At 43.4% G+C, this 13,877-nt stretch overlaps 2 protein-coding genes across 8 annotated transcripts in view; both read right to left on the reverse strand.

Annotated features, from left to right (window-relative positions):
- The window catches only part of LOC106588166 (tuftelin), a 34,875-nt gene extending 32,543 nt beyond the window's left edge, over positions 1 to 2,332 (reverse strand). For 2 of the 6 annotated variants that reach the window (XM_014176876.2, XM_014176881.2), the window contains exon 1: positions 2,225 to 2,332. The gene's annotated coding sequence lies outside the window, so the exon portion shown is untranslated. The remainder of the gene's footprint in view (positions 1 to 2,224) is intronic. The other 4 variants (XM_014176878.2, XM_045709684.1, XM_014176880.2 and 1 more) reach the window with 3 other exon arrangements.
- Positions 2,333 to 11,834: 9,502 nt separating this feature from the next.
- Positions 11,835 to 13,877, reverse strand: part of cgnb (cingulin b) — a 52,998-nt gene continuing 50,955 nt past the window's right edge. For both annotated transcript variants that reach the window (XM_014176884.2, XM_014176883.2), the window contains one exon: positions 11,835 to 13,528. In XM_014176884.2, the coding sequence (XP_014032359.1) occupies positions 13,396 to 13,528 (133 nt within the window). In that variant the 3' untranslated portion in view covers positions 11,835 to 13,395. The remainder of the gene's footprint in view (positions 13,529 to 13,877) is intronic.

Raw genomic sequence — 13,877 nt, forward strand, 5'->3', positions numbered from 1 at the left:
GAGCAGTTTTCTTAGAACATTTTTTTTTTTTAAGTTATCGGTGAGGAAACTTATGGCTTCGTTCACAGAACCAATGGGAAACCAAAAATATATGTTCCCACAACTTCCAATGAACCAAATGTGCTAGCTGGGCTCTCAGTTGCAAATTACTCAAACTCTCTTCATATTGGGCTATTAAAAGCAATGGAAGATCTACATGTATGCAGGAGTTATACACACACTCATCTCAAGTCAGAAAAACCATGCTGTTCATAAGTGTGAAGCTCCATACTTTAGCCAAAACAACTAATGGTTTACAACAGCACAATAATGTAATTATAATTGTATTTAACTAGGCAATTCAGTTAAGAACAAATTCTTATCTACAATGACGGCCTACACCGGCCAAACCTGGACGACGCTGGGCCAATTGTGCGCTGCCCTATGGGACTCCCAATCACGGCCGGTTGTGATACAGCCTGGATTCGAACCAGTGTGTCTGTAGTGACGCCTCTAGCCTTCAACCGCTGCGCCACTTGGGAGCCCCAATACTGAATCACATCCCAGGTAAGCCATGAAAATGATCTGGAACTCCCTTTTGTGATTCTATCAAGTCCAAAAGCTCAGGCACAATACAGACATTAACAATTTATTGCTGTTTAAGGGATACACAAAATTATTTTCCAAATATCTTCTGTAGTACACATGCCGTGTCTTAATTTGACACATTCTTTCACAGCAGGAAATGGGAATTATTATGTGGATTATAAATCATGGAATTTTTTGTTGTGGTTGATAGAAAATTCCTGCAACAAGGATGATCAAATTAAGATACGGCATCTGTAATATCTGAACATTCAGCTTAGCCTGGCTGATACTACTTTGCTACTGGATCATTCCATACTCGCGGGTAGTAGGGGTGCAGCACCCACTAAAAAAGTAGTGCACTAGGCCTTTACTAGTCCTGTATTAGTGGACCGATATAGCTGTCTTTAGCCCGGGAAAAACTCCCCCACCCCCAAACGTAAGTGTAGGTGAACGGATGATCTCCGCATGTGTGGTTCTCACCGAGAAGCATGGAGGAGGCGGTGTGATGGTGCTTTGCTGGTGACACCGTCAGTGATTTATTTAGAATTCAAGGCACACTTAACCAGCATGGCTACCATAGCATTCTGCAGCAATACGCCATCCCATCTAGTTTGCCCTTAATGACACTATCATTTGTTTTTCAACAGGACAATGACCCAAAACACACCTTCAGGCTGTGTAAGGGCTATTTTACCAAGGAATAGAGTGATGAGTGCTGCATCAGATGACCTGGCCTTCAGTCACCCGACCTCAACCCAATTGAGATGATTGGGATGAGTTGGACCGCAGAGTGAAAGAAAAGTAGCCAACAAGTGCTTTGCATATGTGGGAACTCCTTCAAGACTGTTGGAAAAGCATTCCAGGTGAAGCTGGTTTAGAGAATGCCAAGAGTGTGCAAAGCTGTCATCAAGGTAAAGGGTGGCTATTTTGAAGAGTCAAAAATATAAAATATTTGGATTTATTTAACACTTTTTTGGTTACTACATGATTCCATATGTGTTATTTAATAGTTTTGATGTCTTCACTATTATTCTACAATCTAGAAAATAAAGAAAAACCCTTGAATGAGTAGGTGTGTCCAAACCTTTGACTGGTACTCATATGTATGTATGTATGTATGTATGTATGTATGTATGTATGTATGTATGTATGTCTCCTGACAATGGATACAATCAATTATACTTGGGGAAATTCAACAGAGCCACATTGACTAATCCCATCTATACAAATTCTGATTATGGAAACAAAATTAACATCATATTCAACCATCCCAAAATGTTAGCATTGCTGCTTACATTAGAGGAACTTCTTATATGACAACTCAGCATTAAAATATGCTCTCATACAGTCACAGGTTAACACGATTACTGATATATGAAGTCAGTATCAAAAACCATTGTCTCCTTGTCTAAGAGCAATCAAACATTTACATAAACACACCTGAGAATAACTGTAGTTTAAAAGCTCTCACCACTACTACAATAATAAGTACCTTTACATCCAAATCACAGGTTAACACCATTACTGTAATACAAACAGCAAGAAAACAAACCTTTATATAGAAACACTCCAGAGCTCTACTTTAAACTGTGTCAGCACACTAGTCTAGAGTAGCTTTACCTCTACCAGTCTCACAAGCCACCCATTTTCAATGTACCTGTATCAGAGCAGTTGTCCGTGGGCCTTCCTGACGATGATCTGACTGTTGCGACTGTGTGTCTGTCGGTGTGTGTGTGAGACTCAGAATGGGAACCTACTGTAGTATGGGAACATACTGTCTTGCCTTACATGGCAGGGTGAGGCTCAGTCACCAGCCCAGCCCTGTTCCACCAGACGATGCAGGTCCCACCTACAACCCAGACAGGACTAGCTCCCCCTACAGGGAGAAGAATGGCAGTGCACTGGGGAACACAGTAGATGGGAGAAGAAATTGCCAGCCTCTTAAGGATCGGTGTCCCACCGTCAGAACGGTTGAGCTAACGTGCACTAAAGTGATTAGCATGAAGTAACAACATTTCCCAGGACATATACATCTTATTTGGGCAGAAAGCTTACATTTCTAACGGCACTGTCCAATTTACAGTAGCTATTACAGTGAAAACATACAATGCTATTGTTTGAGGGGAGTGCACAGATATGTACTTGAAAATGTATATATTGACTAATTAGGCACATTTGGGCAGACTTGATACATTTAACAGAAATACAATGGTTCATTGGATCAGTCTTAAACGTTGCACATAAACTGCTGCCATCTAGTGGCCAGAATCTAAATTGTGCCTAGAGTCCTAAGTCATTTTAGGTGAAAATTGAAAAAAATGGTCCTATCCTTAAGAGGATTTAACTTGGTTATAGACTGGCCATATTCAGATAGGCCTGGTAAAGATAAAGGTCAGGTTTGGAAGGTCACTGTAAAGGCAAGGCTTTTCTTTTACTGTCACGTTGTCAGCGGAGTTGAGTGTCAGAGGGACTAAAGGCACCTGTCAAATGATTTGAGTCCATGGTGTTTAAGTGTCCTATGTATTAATAATTCAAGAGCAGCTTTAGTGTGTAGGTGCCTTTGTTTGAGAGTGTGTGTCTTAAAACATCCCTTGAAACAAGCTGTAAATTGGGTCGTTAGGCTGTGTTTTCAGTTGTTATACCTGGTAAAGGAAGAGTTAAAACGTGATCAAATCAAAGGTGTTGTGTCGCTACATGGTGGCAGTGGTACCCCATGGTGCAGAATGTGGTTCTGTTACATAAGTGACTAATGAAGCATCTTTATATAATAGCCCTCTGTCGTGAGAGATGGGCAGTGTAAACAGGACTGTGCAAGCAAAAAGTAAAAATGTCAGTGTCCAAGAATGTGTGTACCAGTATGTGAGTTTAATTCGTCTATGCGTGTGCATATGTGTTTTCCTTTCAGTCTGTGTTGAACTTTCCATTCCTGCCTATCTGTGTGTTTAAGTATTTTATCACTTGTTAACATTTTAGCTGACTACACTCAACAACATACGTTGGAGTTTAGCAGCGACAAGTGTGGGCGGATTGCACCTCCGACTGCATTGAGTCGCTGTCAGTCGATATTGTAAATATTTCCATTCTTTAATACTTTCCTTGTACCCGTTTGTCCTGTGTAAATGAAAGCTTTTCTTTGGGTGCTGAAATCCGTAGCTCAGAAGAAAAACGGCACGTAGAAATATGTTTAAACATTTATTCAGCAATAAATAATGCAAGTCGTGGCGATATAGGCTTTTCACCTTCATGTAACTCACTGCCCGAGCAAAGCGTCCATATAAAATAAAACTTACGGGCAGTGGGAGTGGTAAACTACACCAATCTCCCAAACAGCAGAACCTTACGTCAGGCAAATATGTGTAGCTATGTGTAGAAGCACCATTTAAATATTATCGAATGACCACCTAAAGTAATCATATCATGCAAATAAACCTAAATAGAATGTTAATCTTGGCACGTGACCATATGCCACGTAGCAGTGTAGACCCAGTCACCTAGCAGTGTTGCCAATTTAGCGAGTATTCAGACCCCTCTAGCGACACATTTTCAAAAAAGCGACTATTGACAAATCTAGCAACTTTTTCTGGTGTTATTGGAGACACGTATCATTCTTACTCTTCTCATCGAGCAGCCGGTGCTGCCGTGGGCCTCACAGGCGGCCCAGTCCTCGCGCAGATGTCCCTCCCAGCTGCAGTCAGAGCTGGCCTGCACCTAGTCTGTGTCCCATAGTGCTCTAGTCTATAGTAGTTAGAATTGGTCGGCACCACAGGTCAAAAAGTCTTTATTTTACAGTTTGTTGAAGAGGAACATTAGCTAAAGTTAGGTATTTCCAGTTTAGAATTGATTAATCCGTCACGAACTCAAGACTGCAAATGAATCGTGCACGCGGGAAGCCGCCGCTGGCTTACATAAACATTTAAAAAATTAACCTGAATTAGGGCCAGACTAGTTACCATAATTCTCACATTGCCATTGACAGATTTGTCTATTGTCTCTTTTTGGTCCATTTAGATTGTATACAAAAAATGTAAAAAATATTATGGATAAAAATGTTTTACTGTGACTTGTTGTAGGCTGTTAAGTGGACCATAAGGTTAAAAACCAAACCAAATTAAGAAAGATAAAAAAACAAAAAAAATAAAACTAAGTAACTCCGCCAGTGTCCCGGATAGGGGAGGAGGGTTGGAATTGTGACAAAAAAAAAAAAACGACAGAAGTTCATTTGTCGTTCTAAACATAGTGTTTTTTTTACTCACTTTGTCTCGCCCACGAAGTTATTCCTCTCTCCTACAGCGTCAATCACAATTACATGCACATCGCCAATTATGCAAATTAGGTGATGACATTGTTTAGCGACTTCTGCCGATTTTTAGGACAGCCAATAGCTACTTTCCTTACTGAGGAGTTGGCAACACTGCCCTAAAGAAGCACCGCCGAGTGCTATCACTGAACTATATGACTAGCGTATCATCTGTGGCCTACATTAAATATCTACTATACGCAACCTAAGCATCCAGCCAACCAACTGTGCTAATATGCACTGACTTTTAATACCAAAGCAATGCTATTGACTGACGGCTGAATGCTGATATAGCGAACTATATAAAAAGACATGGAACTCGAAGATGAACATCACTTTTGGCATCAAAAATCTCCTTGGCCCCACGACCTTAAGTGTGGATGCAGGGACAGATAGAGAAGCCGTCAAAGCAGCGCCGTTGTGAAATGAATTGCTGTGTATAGCTCAGGAGATACCCCGCAGCGTTGGCAGAGACGGAGCTGTGGGGAGAACCAGTATCTCGTCATTAGTGATGATTAATGGATCGCCTGACGTGACCAGCGGTCGCCATTGCAGGTAGCGTAACATGGAAGACAGGACAGAAAGCAGAGCTAGTTTGAGCAATGATAGCTGGCATACGTTTACCCTTCCTATTAGTTTGGGAATGCTTTACCAACAATGTGAACATGCGAGTATCCATAATTCAATAAAAAAAAAAAAAATTGTGAGATCATGCAAATATATTAAAGATAAATTAATATGAATTGTATTCCCCAACCGTAAAATACCTGGAGAAAGCCATAAGCAGCTGCTTCTAAATAAAATAATTGTACGAGCCAAAACGCCCTTCCCTCAACATGAATAATTTTTGTTGCATAGAGTGAGGGTGATAGGTAACCTTTTGTCATTGCCACTCCACACCATGACTGACCCACCGCCAAACCGGTCATGCTGGAGGATGTTGCAGGCAGCAGAACGTTCTCCACAGCGTCTCCAGACAGTCACATGTGCTCAGTGTGAACCTGCTTTCATCTGTGAAGAGCACAGGGTGCCAGTGGCGAATTTGCCAATCTTGGTGTTCTCTGGCAAATGCCAAACGTCCTGCACGGTGTTGGGCTGTAAGCACAACCCCCACCTGTGGACGTCGGGCCCTCATACCACCCTCATGGAGTCTGTTTCTGACCGTTTGAGCAGACACATGCACATTTGTGGCCTGCTGGAGGTCATTTTGCAGGGCTCTGGCAGTGCTCCTCCTGTTCCTCCTTGCACAAAGGCGGAGGTAGCGGTCCTGCTGCTGGGTTGTTGCCCTCCTACGGCCTCCTCCACGTCTCCTGATGTACTGGCCTGTCTCCTGGTAGCGCCTCCATGCTCTGGACACTACGCTGACAGACACAGCAAACCTTCTTGCCACAGCTCGCATTGATGTGCCATCCTGGATGATCTGCACTACCTGAGCCACTTGTGTGGGTTGTAGACTCAGTCTCATGCTACCACTAGAGTGAAAGCATCGCCAGCATTCAAAAGTGACCAAAACATCAGCCAGGAAGCATAGGAACTGAGAAGTGGTCTGGGGTCCCCACCTGCAGAACCACTCCTTTATTGGGGGTGTCTTGCTAATTGCCTATAATTTCCACCTGTTGTCTATTCCATTTGCACAACAGCATGTGAAATGTATTGTCAATCAGTGTTGCTTCCTAAGTGGACAGTTTGATTTCACAGAAGTGTGATTGACTTGGAGTTACATTGTGTTGTTTAAGTGTTCCCTTTATTCTTTTGAGCAGTGTATGATGACTAGAATGAAGTGAACGCCCAGAGCGCACTCTGGCACTCCAGATTGAATTTACGAACACACTGTCTCGGGCCTAACATCTGTTCCAATATGCTCCAAACACCGCCTTCTCGGGCATTATCACTTAAAGGGAAACTGGTGACAGTTTTTCATGGTCATGGATAGCGTAGAAACTCTGATTCATTTTTTAAATTGTATTTATTTCACCTTTATTTAACCAGGTAGGCTAGTTGAGAACAAGTTCTCATTTACAACTGCGACCTGGCCAAGATACTTTATTTGACCCACGCCACTTATCACTTTTGCCTTATGGCAAGGAGCACCATCATACTGGAAAAGGCACTGTTTGTCACCAACCTGTTCCTGGATGGTTGGGAGAAGTTGCTCTCAGAGGATGTGTTGGTACCATTCTTTATTCATGGCTGTGTTCTTAGGCAAAATTGTGAGTGAGCCCACTCCCTTGGCTGAGAAGCAACCCCACACATGAATGTTTTCAGGATGCTTTACTGTTGGCATGACACAGGACTGATGGTAGCGCTCACCTTGTCTTCTCCGGACAAGCTTTTTTCCGGATGCTCCAAACAATCGGAAAGTGGATTCAGAGAAAATGACTTTACCCCAGTGCTCAGCAGTCCAATCCCTGTACCTTTTGCAGAATATCAGTCTGTCCCTGATCTTTTTCCTGGAGAGAAGTGGCTTCTTTGCTGCCCTTCTTGACACCAGGCCATCCTCCAAAAGTCTTTGCCTCACTGTGCGTGCAGATGCACTCACATCTGCCTGCTGCCATTCCTGAGCAAGCTCTGTACTGGTGGTGCCCCGATCCCGCAGCTGAATCAACTTTAGGAGACGGTCCTGGCGCTTGCTGGACTTTCTTGGGCACCCTGAAGCCTTCTTCACAACAATTGAACCGCTCTCCTTGAAGTTCTTGATGATCCGATAAATGGTTGATTTAGGTGCAATCTTACTGGCAGCAATATCCTTGCCTGTGAAGCCCTTTTTGTGCAAAGCAATGATGATGGCACGTGTTTCCTTGCAGGTAACCATGATTGACAGAGGAAGAACAATGATTCCAAAACACCACCCTCCTTCTGAAGCTTCCAGTCTGTTATTCGAACTCAATCAGCATGACAGAGTGATCTCCAGCCTTGTCCTTGTCAACACTCACACCTGTGTTAACGAGAGAATCACTGACAGGTCAGCTGGTCCTTTTGTGGCAGGGCTGAAATGCAGTGGAAATGTTTTTTGGGGGGGATTCAGTTAATTTGCATGGCAAAAAGGGACTTTGCAATTCATCTGATCACTCTTCATAACATTCTGGAGTATATGCAAATTGTCATCATACAAAACTGAGGCAGCAGACTGAAAATGAATATTTGTGTCATTCTCAACTTTTGGCCACGACTGTACAGTCAGTAACACAATAGAAAAAAAGTATATATATACAGTGTGTGCAAATGGCGTGAGGAGGTAAGGCAATAAATAGACCACAGTAGCAAGAAATTATAATTTAGCAAATTAACACTGGCGTGATAGATGTGCAGATGGTGTGCAAAAGAGCAGAAAAGTAAATAAAAACAATATGGGGATGGGGTAGGTAGATTGGATGGGCTATTTACAGCTGCAGCAATCGGTTAGCTGCTCGGATAGCTGATGTTTGAAGTTAGTGAGGGAAATAGAAGTCTCCAGCGATTTTTGAAATTCGTTCCAGTCATTGGCAGCAGAGAACTGGAAGGAAAGGTGGCCAAAGGAAGTGTTGGCTTTGGGGATGACCAGTGAGATATACCTGCTGGAGTGCATGCTACAGGTGGGTGTTGTTATCGTGACCAGTGAGCTGAGATAAGGCGGAGCTTTACCTAGCATAGACTTCTAGATGACCTGGAGCCAGTGGGTCTGGCGACAAATATGTTGTGAGGGCCAGCCGATTAGGGCATACAGGTCGCAGTGGTGGGTGTTATATGGGGCTTTGGTGACAAAACGGATGGCACTGTGATAGACTGCATCCAGTTTGCTGAGTAGAGTGTTGGAGGCTATTTGGTAAATGACAATGCCGAAGTCGAGGATCGGTAGGATAGTCTATTTTACTAGGGTATATTTGGCGGCGTGAGTGAAGGAGGCTTTGTTGAGGAATAGAAAGCCGATTCTAGATTTAATTTTGGATTGGAGATGTTTAATATGATTCTGGAAGGAGAGTTTACAGTCAAGCCAGACACCTAGGTATTTGTAGTTGTCCACATATTCTAAGTCAGAACCGTCCAGAGTAGTGATGCTAGTCGGGTGGGCGGGTGCAGGCAGCGAACGTTTGAAAAGCATGCATTTAGTTTTACTAGCATTTAAGAGCAATTGGAGGCCACGGAAGGAGTGTTGTATAGCATTGAAGCTCATTTGGAGGGTTGTTAACAGTGTCCAAAGAAGGGTAAACAGAATAATGTCATCTGCTTAGAGGTGGATCAGGGAATCACCCGCAGCAAGAGCGACATCATTGATATATACAGAGAAGAGAGTCGGCCCGAGAAATGAACCCTGTGGAACCCCCATAGAGACTGCCAGAGGTCCGGACAACAGGCCCTCCGATTTGACACACTGAACTCTGTCTGAGAAGTAGTTGGTGAACCAGGCGAGGCAGTAATTTGAGAAACCAAGGCTGTTGAGTCTGCCGATAAGAATACAGTGATTGACAGAGTCGAAAGCCTTCACCAGGTCGATGAAGACGGCTGCACAGTACAATCTTTTATCGATGGCGGTTATGATATCGTTTAGTACCTTGAGCGTGGCTGAGGTGCACCCGTGACCAGCTCGGAAACCGGATTGCACAGCGGAGAAGGTACGGTGGGATTCGAAATGGTCAGTGATCTGTTAATTAACTTGGCTTTCGAAGACTTTAGAAAAGGCAGGGCAGGATATAGGTCTATAACAGTCTGGGTGTAGAGTGTCATCCCCTTTGAAGAAGGGGATGACCGTGGCAGCTTTCCAATCTTTAGGGATCTCGGACGATACGAAAGAGAGGTTGAACCGACTGGTAATAGGGGCGGATAACTTTAGAAAGAGAGGGTCCAGATTGTCTAGCCCAGCTGATTTGTAGGGGTCCAGGTTTTGCAGCTCTTTCAGAACATCTGCTATCTGGATTTGGGTGAAGGAGAAGCTGGGGAGACTTGGGCAAGTAGCTGCGGGGGGTGCGGAGCTGTTGGCCGGGGTTGGGGTAGCCAGGAGGAAAGCATGGCCAGCCGTAGAGAAATGCTTATTGAAATTCTCGATTATCGTGGATTTATCGGTGGTGACAGTGTTACCTAGACTCAGTGCAGTGGGCAGCTGGGAGGAGGTGCTCTTGTTCTCCATGGTTCTACATTTTTTGAAAGGGGCATGCTTATTTAAGATGGTGAGGAAATTACTTTTAAAGAATGTCCAGGCGTCCTCGACTGACGGGATGAGGTCAGTATACTTCCAGGATACCCGGGCTAGGTCGATTAGAAAGGCCTGCTCGCATTAGTGTTTTAGGGAGCGTTTGACAGTGATGAGGGGTGGTCATTTGACCGCGGACCCATAGTGGATGCAGGCAATGATCTCTGAGATCCTGATTGAAAACAGCAGAGGTGTATTTGGAGGGCAAGATGGTCAGGATAATATCTATGAGGGTGCTCATGTTTACAGATTGTACCTGGTGGGTTCCTTGATAATTTGTGTGAGATTGAGGGCTTCTAGCTTAGATTGTAGGATGGCCAGGGTGCTAAACATATCCCAGTTTAGGTCACCTAACAGAACAAACTCTGAAGATAGATGAGGGGCAATCAATTCACATATGGTGTCCAGGGCACAGCTGGGAGCTGAGGGGGGTCTATAACAGGCGGCAACAGTGAGACTTATTTCTGGAGAGATTCATTTTTAAAATTAGAAGCTCGAGCTGTTTGGGCATAGACCTAGAAAGTATGACAACTTTGCAAGCCATCTCTGCAGTATATTGCAACTCCTCCCCCTTTGGCAGTTCTATCTTGATGGAAAATGTTATAGTTAGGGATGGAAATCTCAGAATCTTTGGTGGCCTTCCTAAGCCAGGATTGAGACACGGCAAGGACATCAGGGTTGGCGGAGTGTGCTAAAGTAGTGAGTAAAACAAACTTAGGGAGGAGGCTTCTGATGTTAACATGCATGAAACCAAGGCTTTTTCGGTTACAGAAGTCAAATGACAGTGCCTGGGGACACGCAGGGCCTGGGTTAACCTCCACATCACCCGAAGAACAGAGGAGGAGTAGGATGAGGGTACTGCTAAAGGCTATCAAAACTGGTCATCTAGGGCATTGGGGACAGAGAATAAAACGAGCAGGTTTCTGGGCGTGGTAGAATAGATTCAGGGCATAATGTACAGACAGGGGTATGGTGGGGTGCGGGTACAGTGGAGGTAAACCCAGGCATTTTGTGACAATAAGAGGTTGCATCTATGGACGTACTAGTTATGCTGGGTGAGATCACCGCATGTGTGGGAGGTGGGACAAAGGAGGTATCTGAGGCATGTTGAGTGGGACTAGGGGCTCCGCAGTAAACTAAAACAATGATAACTATCCTAAACAACAATATACATGACATATTGACATTTGAGAGACAAAGCGAGGCATAAAGCAATCAGAGGTGTTGATTGGGAGAGCTAGTTAAGACAACAACAGCTAATCAGCTAAGACAACAACAGGTAAAATGGTGATGAATGGGCAGAGAGGGTCAGTTAACTACACACAGGGCCTGAGTTCGAGGCTGGGGCTGACATATAAATAAAAAATAAACAAAATAGAGTACCGTGATCAATGAACAGTCCAGCAGGCATCAGCTATGTAGCCAAGTGATCATAGGGTCCAGTGTACAGCAATAGATGAAACAGGGAAGCCGCTGGGTAGTCGTTACTACCTAGTAAGCGGGAGACACGGCGTTTAAAGTTAGCAGGCCGGGGCTAGTAGAAGCGCCTGCTCCGATGTCCGGCAAAGGCCGGTTGGGGGCACAGCGGATAGAGTTACGTCTGCAGACCAGTTGTGGTGGAACGGCGGAGCTTCGTGTCGACAAAAAGGGTCCAGGCCAGTTGGCGAAAGAGGTATTGCGGTTGTAGTAATTTTGTTTACTAGCCGGGAGATGCGCCTGGCTCGCGGCTATCTTGGCGTAGCAGTGCAGCCATCTCTATTAAATTAGTTACACTTTATGGAAAAATAACATATGGTCACATCCACACAAGGTCCAACATTTATTTGAAATACCAAAGTGTCAAAATACTGGTAAAACTCAAGCAGATTTCTACCACATCAAATGTTACAATAAACAATAAAAACTTCATAACCTGGCCAAAGTTGCCCCAGAAAGTCATCTGAAAACTACCACATTCAAAGTAAAAATCTCAGCAAATGTACTTAAGGGAGAAAAGTTGATTGTACATTCACTAAAAAGGCAAACGTAATGAGAAGAAATGTACTATTGCACTTCCAATCATATGATTACTCTGTTGGTAGGAAAGCAGACTCAAGCACTGACAAGTTACTCTTGAAATAACTTGTAGCTGCATCTGTAGGGAACATACAAAACTGTACAAACGACAATAGTAGCAACTACAGCATCAGTATTAATAAATAACCACAACAATTAGGATAATAATTTTAAGGCATTCGAGTGAAAACATTCACACAGACCAGCAAGATAAATACTTAACACACAAAATAAGGAACAGGATAGAGAAAGGCTATTAAGAAGGGTGAGAGGTAATGGAAAGAAAAGAGATGGAGTGGGATTCACCCACGATTCAAACCATTGTGCATGTAGCAGATTGTCATAAATATCTGATGTACACAGCAGGAAGAGTAGGAAAGTGTAAGCCCCAGAAAAATATACAGCCCTCACAGTACAGTCAAAAGTAAAAATAACCACAAAGAATACCAAAACCAAAGGAAGGTGAATGTGAGCACCTGCATCGACCTCTTGAAGCCACTGTACAATAAAGTACAGCTTAACATGCCCATGTAAATACAACAACATTGTACCAATAATAACTCAACCGTCATAAGTGACCAATATGTTTGCCACCTTTTGGTTTGAGAGTAGCATGTATCTCTTTGGTCTCTCTATGCGTTGTCTGTCTATACATGTGTGTTTTGTCCTATATTTTTATTTTATTTTTAATCCCAGCCCCCGACCCCGCAGGAGGCCTTTTTGCCATTTGGTAGGCCGTCATTGTAAATAAGACTTTGTTCTTTACTGACTTTCCTAGTTAAATAAAATAAAAAGTATCAGAAGAGAGAGTGCGTGTGAACACGCATGTGCATGTGAAAAAGCTTGCCAAGAATTTAAACTATGTACTGCATTGAAACACTATTTCTGCTGTGTTAATATCCCACCATAAGTCATCAGTGTAAAAGTGCTATAAAACATCAAAGTCAAGTTGAGGCACAGCAAAACCCTGTGATTCCAAGTTCATGAGTGTCCCCCCAAATGGCACCCTTTTCCCTATACAGTGCACTACTTTTGACCAGAGTTCTTTGGGCCCTTGGCTTAGTCAATCTACAAAAGATCTCATATTTTAACTGACAAAAGAAAATAAGAAATTATGGTGCCAGGATGACAGTTGATTGTACTGGCAACCAACCTCTGACACAGAAATCTTGTTCTCATAAAACCAGAAAAATAACTAAAAGTCAATTTCGTAGTGCTTGGCATGTTAGCTACTTCATGTAGAGTCCTGAGTACCTCCCTCTAACCAGCTATATTTAAATCTATTAATTTACTATATGAAAAAAATCTCTCCCTAGCAGTTGGTGGTATGTAATTGTCCCTCAGTGAGGATGGAGGTGATGCTGTTGTCGTAAAAACCGTCCTCGTCCTCAGAACTGAGGTTGGAGGCTCCCAGGACAGGTCGACGCGTCTGATACACCTTCCGCCTGAGAGAGGAAACAAGACACGGTTGTCATCAGCTCATTGACTGTAGTTGTTACTAAAAAAAGGGACACAGTTCCTACTGAATGTACTGGAATGTGAGTGTTTTTTGTTGTTCCCTGAACCATTCCAATGTCTGCTAATGCATTTCAATAGAGGACTAAAACAAGAAACGGGTATTTCTAAATTTGAGCAGTGGGCTGAGTGACATTGAAGCACCACCCGCTGGCACCGAGGGGTTTGACAACACTGGTGAAGGTGTCTGTACAGGAGTGTGGATTATAGTACATAATCATATCTGGCATAATAACTGGTATGACAAGATGCAACGCTGTACAGAACAGCCATATAGAG

The sequence above is a fragment of the Salmo salar genome, chromosome ssa27, assembly GCF_905237065.1.
Source record: "Salmo salar chromosome ssa27, Ssal_v3.1, whole genome shotgun sequence".
Lineage (NCBI taxonomy): Eukaryota > Metazoa > Chordata > Actinopteri > Salmoniformes > Salmonidae > Salmo > Salmo salar.